Source organism: Hemicordylus capensis, chromosome 1, assembly GCF_027244095.1.
Source record: "Hemicordylus capensis ecotype Gifberg chromosome 1, rHemCap1.1.pri, whole genome shotgun sequence".
In the NCBI taxonomy this organism is placed as follows: Eukaryota; Metazoa; Chordata; class Lepidosauria; order Squamata; family Cordylidae; genus Hemicordylus; species Hemicordylus capensis.
The window spans coordinates 285,567,428-285,579,682 of NC_069657.1; the positions used below are offsets into that span (position 1 = coordinate 285,567,428).

General features: G+C 52.1%; 1 protein-coding gene across 1 annotated transcript; it reads right to left on the reverse strand.

Annotated features, from left to right (window-relative positions):
- Positions 1-6,284: 6,284 nt before the first annotated feature.
- On the reverse strand, positions 6,285-10,142 carry LOC128337189 (uncharacterized). The gene is made up of 2 exons (XM_053277958.1): positions 9,231-10,142; positions 6,285-6,844 (listed from the first exon to the last, which is right to left on the reverse strand). Exons 1-2 carry the CDS (start codon positions 9,667-9,669, stop codon positions 6,285-6,287), a joined length of 999 nt encoding a protein of 332 aa, XP_053133933.1. The 5' UTR covers positions 9,670-10,142.
- Between the last annotated feature and the right edge of the window lie 2,113 nt (positions 10,143-12,255).

Genomic DNA, 12,255 nt, shown 5'->3' on the forward strand with positions numbered 1-12,255 from the left:
TTCGATGAGTACAGTGTGTTGTGGGGATCTCCCCAGTGACAGGTGATCACAGAGAAGAGCCTCTATGGGGGACAACCAGCCAGTCTGCTCTGCTCCACAGTGGCCGCCCACATGACTGCTGGCTCCATGACGGAGCCAGTGGGGGCTGGGAGGATCGGGGGCCATGCGGCCCCCAGAAGCTCCAGTATGCCCTGGAGAGACCCCCGGAGCAGGGAGGCGGCTTTTCGCCTCCCCTCCAGGGGTCTACTCGTGAGTAGCTGCAGCTACTCACGATTAAAAAAACCAGGTTTGTGGAGCACTCGTTCTGCAAACCCGGTTTAAGGAGAGGGGTTGTTTGGTGGGTTAACCGCCAGGAGGCCACCAGGCTCCCTGTGAGCCCGGTTGCTCCCACAATCAGCTAGGCTCCCCTAGCCCGATTTCGGCTGGTCGTGGGATAGCCTCACTATCTGCTCTGAAGACTGAGATATCAATGGGAAGTTCTTGTGCATGTTCAGGATCCAATCTTACATGCCCTACATGTTAAACAGCAGGTCACCCTTTTCAGGGGCTCAGGAAAGTTATAAAACATGATGGCCGACATCCAGAGCAGCAATCTGGGGATGTAGCAGAGCTCTGTTCCTGTGCAGAGAGACTGTTGTTAACTTTTCAAGCAGCATAGCACATACATCTGGGAAGGGGGGCAGGTTTTAAGGTCAGCTCCTGCACCCAAGACAGATTGCTGGATTTGGGCATAAATAAGTCAGTTGACGAAGAGACTCTAAGTGTTTGCAGACTGTGGTGCAAAGTGATCCCTAACATAAGCCAATATTATGAACTACTTTTTTCTTTGCAAAAGACACTTGTGGTCCAAATACAGCCAGCAGGGTTGCCATATGCAAAACCCTTAAATGCTAATTATGGAACTCAGCTATGCTACATTAGCATAGCTAATTTGTGTAATTGCCAGGAGGTACTTCATCTCTGCTGCTGCCATGTACAGGAGGAAGTGAGGGAAGGTGGTTGTACCTAACTGTTTTTCACTGTCAAAGTATCAAGAGAGAAGAGGGGAGTGAGTGTCTCAGATCAGTTCTGCTTCACTTCCACAAGCGTACAGAAATGCAAGCTTAGGACTGTACAAACTGCACTGTCCCACAGTCTCTTCTCCATTTCCTTTAACTATGCTGCTCATTCAAATCACTCCTCAATTCAAATGAAAGGAAGACTTTTAAGCATGGAGGAAGAAAATCCCTTAAAAAAAATTAACATCCTCATGAGTTTTGTGCCTTTCAGGATAGGCATGTGAAGAAAGAAGCACATTTTCTCATAGACAGGATTTGGATGTAATAGGAACCGTAGGTTCCTTCACTTCTGGTTTCTGAAGCCGCAGATCCGAATTCAACAAAATGGAGTTAAAGGCGAAAAGGTTCCTGCTGTTTGCCTTGCCAAATTCCACTCTGAACCTTCAGTCAGAGTGTAGTTTTGCCACCCTTGACTCTGATTTTGTGGTTCCAGCATTACATCCGAACTCTGACACTGCAGTTTTGGCCCCACAGAATTGGAGTTGAGGGAGGAAGCTCCTCCTTCACTCCTGCATGATTGGCTGTGCGGGCTGTCCTCCTGTCAAGAAGGAAACACGCACAGCCAGCTCCCCTGCCTCTCTGCAGTTTTGCTGACTGCAGAGAGGCAGCGCTCCCTGTCATCTGAATGCAGATGGGAGAGCAGAGAGAGGGACCCCCCCCCATTGGACCTTCAGTTCCACGAATGGAGCTATATAGTTTAGCTCTGGTTAGAAGGGAAAGCCATTGTATAATCCCATCAATGTTAGCAGGACTGAGACCAATACCTGTGATCCTAAAGCTCTGGAGGTTGCAAGGAAGTTTTGTGAAGCACAAAAACACAGTGTAGCCCAAACTCAGATTTTTAAATGTCTGCCCCAAACTAGAGTCAGGTGGACTGTAAACTATTCTACAACCTCTAAGAACTTAGCTTTTGGCAGACGTCCATCTCCCTCACTCGGTAATTTATGGAAATGGAAAAATAAATGGGAGATTTATTAAATTCTAACCTTTAAATTTTATGGATCTGTGTCTGGCCACAGGGAGTGGATAGACTTTAGACAGGCTTCCTGCTCCTACTCAGACTCAGTTGTGAACCACCTAGAGCCATCTGGGTGAGGCAGTATAAAAAAATAAAAAATAAATTGTAGCTCATGTGGGCAAGGTATTTGCAACCTTATATGTTAAAATTGGAATCCCCAGGTATCTGTTGACTGAATTAAGTATCAGATTCTATAGTCTACAGAAGCTCTGTTACCATCAAGTTTAAGGACAAAGGGAAAGAGATCACATAAAACTCTGACTGATTCCCTTTCCCCAGTTTCCACTGTTGGATCCCTTGGACCACTATCTTTTTGGTTCGTTGACTGTCCCTTCCCTTGACCTTGAAGCTGACAGTAACAGATCGGTGTCAAGCAATAAAGAAACATCTCTGGCAACATAGTCTATGCATTTATCTAAATTCATAAGTTTTAGAATTACCATTTGAAAAAGCTAAATTTTGGACAAGCTGTGGCATTGAATTGGCACGTGGTGGAGCAGCTGGATCCTGTATTTCTGGGAAATATGGCTATCCTAGCACTCAGTTTTTGAACCCATGCCCAAACTAAATCTATTAATTATGCTTCACAAAGAAGACATAGGTGTAAGCTGTTTAACAAGGTCAATACTAATTAGGGTATATGCAACAAATATACAACAAACATCCAACTTCCATATCTACACTGTAATGAACATCTGACCTGCATGGGTCTTCCACATTTTGCAGTGACAACATGCACAAAACAGGGATTGCTCTAAAACATAGTACCAGTTTTAGCCAGTAGCCTCTGGTGAGGACAGTGCCAGAGTGGCAGCAAGAGGCACCTTTAAAAATTAATCCGCTTTGAGGAGTTCCTATGTAATAAATAAATACATAAATAAATGGTTCACATACTGCACAGTGCAATGCTGATGGTGAGATATGCTGTTCTCGCTGATACATAGTTTTAAAACACATGCCCAAGCTGCTTGCAGAGGTAGGGTGTTCTGCTCCCTTAGAGCATTGTGTGATCACACAGCAATATGCTTCTTCCATTGGGAATAATAGACGTAGCCTCATGCAACTGCAACTGTGCAGTTTTAAATGTTAGCAAAACTGCCCGGCCCGGCAATGTGTGGCTGTTATTTTAGTCACCTGCAATAGTGCAGACATGTCAGGATCTACCCTGGGAAAGGGCCCAAACCAATAACTCCCACTCAGAGGAGGCTGATATGTCCTCAGAAGATGAAGTCCTACTGGAGGAATCCCCGAGATTAACCCCAGCACCCTCCGAGAAGGGAACCCCACTTGAGGAGCCCCCAAGCATCACTCCAGTACTCTCGGAGTCAGGAATCCCTGCACCAGCTCTCCTTCCAGGACCATGCCAGGAATTACCCCTCATTGGCCATCCAGAGTGTCCCAAGAACAACATGCTTACTCTAGATCCACACCACAACAAAGACCTCAGTACCACTAAAGTCTTCTGCATCTACAGCCTCAAAAGCTCCTCTTGAAGACGAGGCTCATGTTATGATCCCCAAGAATCGCCACATGCACTTCTGGATGCAGAGTAGGTTGTCAAAATTTGCTTCCCATGCTGCCTGCACAGGCATGAAGGCAGTGGGGGAGCTCTCCACAGTGCAGATGCATCTTCTTGGCACATACATGCTGTGCTAGTCAAGTTAGCAGCCATTTTCTTCAGGGAAATGAAGTGGTATTGTGCATCATGTCTCTATAATCATCTCACTTTCATCTGAGATGAGGAGAGGGTGGCATCCCGGCTACAGGAGTGTGTCATCAGCATAAGTACATGGAAAGAGAGTTGTGCTCATGCAAGAGTTATTGCACAAGCAGAACTCTCCTTCTGATCATGGAAGGACCTTCTGTCAATGACACACTTCCTGCTCCAAAAGTCGCGATGCTACCCGAGGGATGTTTGTGTGTGGAATATCTGAAGCAGCTAAAACAAAGTGCACTTTTGATAGCAATATTTGGAAGTTATTCTCATTTTCTCTGTTGAATCAAAACGATGTTTGAGATAGTAAGGAAAGCTGATTTCCATCCAAAGCAAATTGGTACAGCAGCTTGGCTTCAGAAGAATGTCCATCTGTTAGTAAACTTGAGATTGAATTTTCCCCATACTGTTTTATCACATTAACACCTCAAGAAATGACTTCCCCTTATGGCATAAAACAATAAAAATTTAGGGCCAGAGTCTGATTTATAAAGAATTACTGGGTCACAGCAGGATATAAAGGATCCCAGGCTCACCTTGAATACATTTTACATGATCAAAAACAGGTGACAGGCTTTGTGTGTATGAACATGCCTACTTAATGTGGAAAACTCTTCTTTCCAATTGCTCAATGTCTGTATTTATTGAGATAATTTATCATTTGACCCTGGCTTGGTAAGAGTTATCATTACCCGTGAGTATCATGTAGAACACTTCACATGCATAGAATGTGATCACTAATTTACTCAGAAAGACTGCAAAAATAACCAGAGATCCACAAATGTGGTTAGAGTGCTGGACTAGGACTGAAGAGACCTGAGTTCAAATCCCCATTCAGCCATGAAACTAGCTGGGTGACTCTGGGCCAGTCAGTTCTCTCTCAGCCTAACCTACTTCACAGGGTTGTTCTGAGCAGAAGCCTAAGTATGTAGTACACCACTCTGGGCTCCTTGGAGGAACAGCGGGATATAAAATGTAAAATAAAAAAAATTAGTCAGCCATTGTTTGTGGTCACTACCAATCCCCTTTCTTTCCCCAGATCCTATTTTGGCACAGGCAGAAGTCTTAGAAGAGAAGCAGGCCTTGTCCCCAGACCCCAAGGAGACACAGAGACATTGCTATGGTGGAACGGTCAAATGTTTATTGAGGTTTTGGTTACAACTGTATCGGCTGGGATTGGCTAGCCCCCCATGCAGTGCGGTGCCTAGTGGGCCGGCCACACTGTGGCTGCCACCGCCTAAACGACCGTGGCGATAGCACCTTGGCTCCAGGCAAGTCCTCCACCAGTAGTGGAGGTGCCCTTCTTTGCCAACCTAAGGTAAGGCATTTAACAAACAGCACATCATCCCACCGACACTGCACAGCCATATGGGGAGGATGCCGCCTGTAGCAAGGCATGGGCCAAGCCGCATCCCTGATCTGTCAAGCCTCAAGGGATCGGCTCGCCCTCCTAGATTTACTTTACCTAAGGTGCCACACCCATTCTAATTAGCATTTTCCCACCGCACTGTACCTGCCATAGCGGGCGTTAGCCTCACTTAATGCCCTGCACCCCAAAGACCCAGTATCACTACCGCCAATCCCAGCCTCAAATCGTCTATAAAAAACCGCATGCCCGTGGCTGACAGGTGGACCCCACCGCCTCGATAGAGCCCGGGCTGTGAGAACGCAATGTTGTCATGCGGGATGCACCCGCCTCCATTGGAGGCCAGGAAGTGTGCAATAGCTGCGTTAACCCCCCATCTAGCCCTGTCCACCTTGTTCTGTTTGAGTGCCCCCCGCTAGACCCTGCGCTGAGTGATGTCGGACCAAAGAATGACCACCCCGGGGCACCATGACAGCACCACGCCGAGATCCTGCTCAATCTGCCGTGCAAGTGAAATACCTGACTGGCTTGTCAGGTCATTCCCCCCGAAATGCAAGAGCAGGCTATCCGCCTCTGGATTCTCCTCCAGGTACTCCCGCAGCATCGGCAGCAGCTGTGCTCTTCGCATTCCCCTCCGCCCGAGCCACTCGGTGGTGGTCCAACAACCCTGGCCCGCTTCATCGGAGGCTTCACCTCTGTGCAGGAGAGAGAACTTCGTTGCTCTCAGCGCACATATCTGCGGTAAACCGCAGACCGCCAACGGCCCAGGCTCTGGATTGCGGTGCCCGAATAGCTGAGGCCAGCGGCCGCCGAGGCTGCCCCTCTTCTGAAGGAGTGCGCTGACAGGTGTCGTGTGGAAACCCCAGCCACATTAAAGGCTCTCCTCATAACTGTCCAAAATTGGTACTGGGACAAATGGCAGCCATTAGCATGCACAAATAGGCACCCCTCCACCTTGCCTCTGGCTGCCATGTAGGCCATCAGGGCGCTCACTGGGCACATGTGGGGATCATCTGCCCTGTGAAGTGTAACCAGATGCCCCCTGCCCCGCTGGTCAGTCTTAGAGAAGTGCAACCAGTGTCACCGAGGCTGAGTCCACAGCTAGGTTGCGCTTCTGCACGACTCTTCCTACTGCGTCTCGGGGCCCCCGGGGAACAGCTCCCCAACCCTGAAGGCCCCATAGAAGGCCACCAGCAACGCGGCCCAGAACAACATCACCTCATGGGGGGATGAGCACACTTCCCCCGGGCCCTGCACGGCACGCTGCAGCGCGTCTGGTGTAATGGGCCTGTGTTGATCTGGCTGGGCTGGCGACTTCCTGGCCCAGCCCTCCAGCATGTGCCAGACTCTGAAATTGCCTGAGTGGTCAGGCAGACCCCTGGCCTTCGCATAGAAGGCCAGCGCTGCCAAGTGCCCGGACATGGTGCTCACTGCAAGCCCGCCTGCACGGAGGTGTACCAAGTACCGCATCAGGTGCTCGGGTGGGGCCGGCCAGGCCTGACCGATCCCTGCCTGCGATCTGAAGTGTTGGAAGGCTTCAACCCTCCTGCCATAAGCTACCCGTGTCCTAGGTGCTATTGAGGCCTCGATTGCCCTGAGTGCCTCTACACTCCAAGGCTCCATAACCCAACAGGCATCTTCTCGGGCCTTGGGAAAGCGTCGGGAGCCAGCTGCCAAAAGCGCTGCATCTGAAAACGAGATAGAGCATCTGCGATATCGTTCTGCGCCCCCGGCACGTGCTGTGCTGTGAACAGTATGTTATTCTGCAGGCAAGCCAGCACCAAAGCCCGGACTAACCTCATGACCCTTGGGGACTTGGAGGTTTGTCGGTTGACGACCTGCACCATTGCCATATTGTCGCACCAGAAGCGCATGGCTGAGTTGTGAAACTGGTCAGCCCAGATGTGAACGGCAACCACTATTGGGAATAGCTCGAGGAAGGTGAGGTCTCTTGTGATTCCCCGCTCGGCCCAGCCACCTGGCCATCGCTCAGCGCACCACCTGCCCCTTAGGTATAGTCTGAAGCCGAGGCCACCAGCTGCATGGGACTGCACTTGAAAGTCCGCCTCCAGGAGTTGTGACACCCGCCAGAAGGAAACCCCATTGAAGGAGTCCAGGAAGCCCAACCATAGCCTCATGTCCTCCTTCATGGCCGCGGTCACCCTAATTCGAAAGTGCGGCAGCCTCCAGCCCGCCGTGGCGTCACAGAGACGCCGCAAGAATAGGCAGCCAGGAGCCACCACCCGGCAGGTGAAATTAAGATGCCCGATCAGCGATTGCAGCTGGCGCAGTGTAATCTTTTTGACCTGTGAGCAGGCCCTCAAGAGAGCCTTAAGTGCCTCCAGCTTATCCAAGGGTAGTCGCGACAGCTGCCCCTGCGTGTCCAATTCTATGCCCAGAAACGTGATCCTGGTGGCAGGCCCCTCCGTCTTGTCCTTGGCCAGGGGTACCCCAAGCTCCTGGCACAGAGGGAACGTGTCCAATAGCGTGGAGCATTGATCTGAGCCTGCCCGGCCTCCGAAAAGATAATCGTCAAGGAAATGAGCCGAGGAGCTAAGCTGCGCCCTCCGGTGCAGCGCCCACTCCAGCATCATGCTGAAGGCCTCAAAGGCCGCGCATGACACCGAGCAGCCCATGGGGAGTGCCCTGTCAATGTAATACTTCCCCCCAAAGCTCCAACAGATCAAAGTTGTCGGGATGGACCGGTAGACGCTGATGTCGCACTTGGCTAGCAATGCCCCAGGCCCGAAGGCCTGGACCATTGCTGTTGCTTCATCAAATGAAGTATAGCGGACTGAGCACAGCTCAGCCGGTATGCCGTCATTGACCGAGCAGCCCTTGGGGTAGGACAGGTGGTGAATCAGCCTATACTCACCAGGAGCTTTCTTAGGCACTATGCCTAAAGGGGATATTCTCAGAGTTTGCAGGGGGGGCTCGTCAAATGGGCCTAAAACCTGGCCTAAAGCCACCTCCTTGTTAATCTTCCTGAACACTACCTGCTCCATCCCATTTACCGATCTTAGGTTGTTGGCCAAACTAAATTTGCTTGGGAGCTGGCACAGAATCCTAAAACCTTCCGAGAATCCAGCTTCCAAGTACCGCACGCGCTCTCTATTTGGGTAGTCACGCAGCAGCCCCCACAGCACCAAGATCTTAATTGGAGTGGGGCCCCTTTCCAGGGCCACCCTCCCTGGGCCATTGAAGGGCCTTTGCCCCCACTAGCCTGGTGGCCCCCGCCACCCCCTCTGAAGCCCTTTGTGCGAGGGCAGCTAAGGCGGGGGTGCCTGCCCCCGCAAAAGCCATAGTCGTGCCTAGATTTGCAGGGGGACCGCATGCATTTCCCACTCCTGTTGTATTCCCAGCACACCAGGGGACTTTGAACCCCCTGGGCGCCAGCGGAGGAAGCCGCTGATGCCGCCGGGGTCTTGGAAATTAGGTGGCCGCTTTCCGTGCGTTCCCCAGTAAGAGGCCTGGAAGGGGTCATGATTCTAAGCCACAGCTCAGAATGTTGCTTCTCCCACGAGATCCCTGGGTAGTTGGATGCGCGCTCCCTAAATGCTTGGTCATAGGCCTCCCTGGAGTTGCCTACGAAATCCATGAACGCCCTATGAATGGTATCGAAGTACTTAATGTGGGCAGGGCCTCTTTCCAGGTACCTCTCTGTGACCACCCCCATATATATGGTGAACCCAGACACCCAGTTGTTCCAATTACGCTCTATGGGTTTCCTCTTGGTCCTTTCCTTCTCCCTCTCTTGCTCCCTGTCCTTCCCAACCAGCTCAGGCTCCTTGAACAGCAGCTGGAAGACATCTATATATTCCCCCTTCCAGAAGTGTTCCTTTACATGCGGCAGCAGGTGGTTGCCCAGGGGGACCAGACCACTGTCCAGGCCGGCTGGTTGCTGGCTGGTTGCACCCGTGACGCGAGCCCCCGACTGACCTGCCCCCCCTTTCCAGACCCGATTGCATGTTGTGTGTGGGGAAGCCCAATTAATCAGGCCTGGGAACCACCCTAGGGGGCCACCAGGGGGGTTCCATGGCAAACCCCACGGCCAGACCCCTTGTGGGGACTCACCACCTTGTCCGGCCTGGTCCTCGGAGACGGCTCCTGATGTAGATCCTGACGCTGTCCCACCGTCTCCGCTGAGTCCCTCCGCATCCCTGGTGCCGCTTGCGGCGAGAATGGATGCCATGGCTGCTTCGAGCGCTGCTAGACGGTCAGTGAAACCTTGCATCAGTTTAGTCCGCTTCGCAGCCCGAGTCATCCTATGCGGGTTCGCAGGGGTAGGGGTTTCCCTCTCCCTGGGAGTTGCTGCCCCCGATGGGGCCCCTCCATAACCCTGCAATGCCTCCTGACCCCCAGCAATAGCCTCCAGCCGCGCGATGAGGGCCCTAATGGCACTCAATTCCATATCGCGCTCATCCTCTGAGGAGGAGTCCGGTTGGGCTGTGCATACCTTGGACGCCACGGCGGGCCTTTTTCCCTTCCCCGACGGTGCCTTCTTGGGGGCCATGATGTGAGCGCTCCCTAGCGGGACGCTGCCGAGGGGTGCGGGGGGGTTTAAACTGAGGCCCGAGTGCGAATAAGGGGTCGGCGCGTGCCCAAGCGCTGTGGGGGTGGGGTACGAACCCGCAAGTTGGAGGGTCCCTCCCCCCACGGACCGCCCCTGCTAAGCGGTGTCTTATGCTAGGGCCCGAGTCCCCCAACCTGCCCTCCCAGGCCTTATCCCGGCCTGTCCCCAACCACCCGCGCTGCGTCCTCCAAACCTAGGCTGGGTAGGGCCCGGCCAGCACCTCTCGCTGTCCTCTGAAGGGTCTGCGCTGCCCACGAAAAACACTGTTGCTGTGGCGGGCTGAGGCAGAAGTGGCCGTCAAGTGGGCGGGTGCCAAAGGCCCGACTCTCCACTAGGCCCCGCCACCTATGGGGGGGAGGGCCGAAGCTGAAGCTCCCCAGGCAGGGGTAAGGCACCCCAGGAGGGCGGGCATCGACGCCCAGACTCTGAGGCGGCAGGGCCCCAGAGACGTGAGCCAGGCCGCGCGGGAGCCACCTGGGTCATGCTTCTCAGGCCGCAGGGGCGACGAAAATGGTGCCTTGCTCCCGCCCGCGCTCCCCCGCTGCCCAGGGGGAAGGAGGGCTTAAGGCCACAGCCCCCAGGCAGGAGGCAGGGAAGGCCCGAAGAGGCCCCGGACGATGGCCCCCCGGCAACTGAAGCCAGGCCGCACTGACATCCCATTGGCGGTGCCGATCGGGCCACGCGGGTGCCGCAAAATGGCGCCCAGCGTCCGCCGTGCCGGCCGTACTCCGCCCGCGCGCTCGTAAGCGCTGGGCTAGCAATGAGCGGGCGGGCCTCTGGCCTGATTCTCCGCTCTTGCCCCCTTCGCCAGCTCGCTCCCTAGGGCCAGGCCACATGCTCGCAGCCTGGCTGGAGCTCGAGCATGGCACGTCCTTCCCCTCTGCCTGCTAGAGGAGGACTGAGCCAGCGCAGGAAGTGGTCGGGGCCAATCCACGGAAGTGGTCGGGGCCAATCCCCATCAGCTCCCAGCCCCGTGTGCTCCTTGCAGAGGGGCCTGGGACAAGCGAGCCGTGCCGCGGAAGAGCGGCAAGCAGCTTTATTCTGTCATTTGCACAGGGATATGCAGTTGGTAAGAAACAGTGGGAATCCTCTCCTACTGCTCAGGGAAAAGGCCTCTGTTTCTTTCTTTCTCAGAAATGTCCATGGACGTGAGACCTCTGGTGAAGAGATCTGTGTGGTGTTGGGTATCCTGCTCATCCGAAAGTTGGAGATACTCACCATGCCACAGGTGAGCTGGCAAGTGGATTTGAAATAACCAATGTGTTTCAGTAGGCAGCAGGCAAAAACACAGACATCCAATTTCAAATTCAAGACAGCTAATAAACCCAGGTGTCTGGCTATATGAAACTTGGAAATCCTATCTTTCAAGGGTACCGTGAGGTGCCACATGCAATTCAGAAAGACTGCCTGCCACTTTAACAGGCTGCAAGCAAAGAGCATATGCTGCAGAGCAATGGTGCCTGCTGCTCTGCCCACTTCTCAAATGGCCTCCTTTCCTCCCTACTATTCTACTGCTATGTGCTGTCTCCCTGTCTCTGTTAGTGAGCTCTTAAAGTGACAGGAAGTGGCTCTAGGTTTGCCCCTGGGAACTTTAGCTAGCAAAGCAGGATTTGTAAATTGCTTTGCACCTGCTTCAGAGGCTCTGTGAATGATAAAACATTATTTAATTACTTGATTCTCTGTTTATTAATCACTCAGATATCTGCATTTTAAAGGGAGGGAAATGAGAAAATGTCAAATAATTTAATCAGGGAATAGCTCTCTCTTTCTACCAGTAATTAATCATACTTTTGTAGCTGTCAAAAGAGGGCAGAGTTATAGATATTTGACTGCATGGTATCTGTATCCAGCATTTTCACTAATCACATTTTTTAAAAAAAAATCAACCAAACCTTAAATAGTCAAGTTAGTGTAAATATTTTTTGGATGGAGGGTGGCTAACAGGGGATGGAAATAATGTTTCAGGGAAATTGTGTTTATATTGAACTAGCGAAGTATCAGGGTCTGTTGGAAGGTTTTGTTCCCACCTCACTAGGGACCAGATGAAACACCCCACTTTTCCCAATGGCATACATTCACTTATTCAGGAGAGAGTAAAGAGGTGTACTTTGGGATAACTTCAGAGTTGGGGTTAAATCTGTCTTTGGTGATGCCAGTTTGTTTGAGGGAGCAGGTTTTAGATTTTGTCTGTGCTGGGGGTGGATAGGGCCAGTTACTCTCCCCCTGCTAAATAAAGAGAATCACCACATTAAAAGGTGCCTCTTTGCCAAATTAGCAGGGGAATTTGCCAAGTTAGCAGAGGATAATAAAGTTTTGGGATAATCCTATGACAATCCCATGCAGAAATAATCCAAAGACTCTGGTTTCCAAGAACATCCATTTCAGAGCAAGTTGTTCCCTCAGCTGTCTCACACAAAGAGTGCTCAAGGCTAGTGGTTTCAGCTTACAATTCAGCTGACAATTCTGGGCTTCGCAATCCAATGTTGCCGGTCAGGGGCTCAGAAGCCCAGTTATTCAACTTAGAAG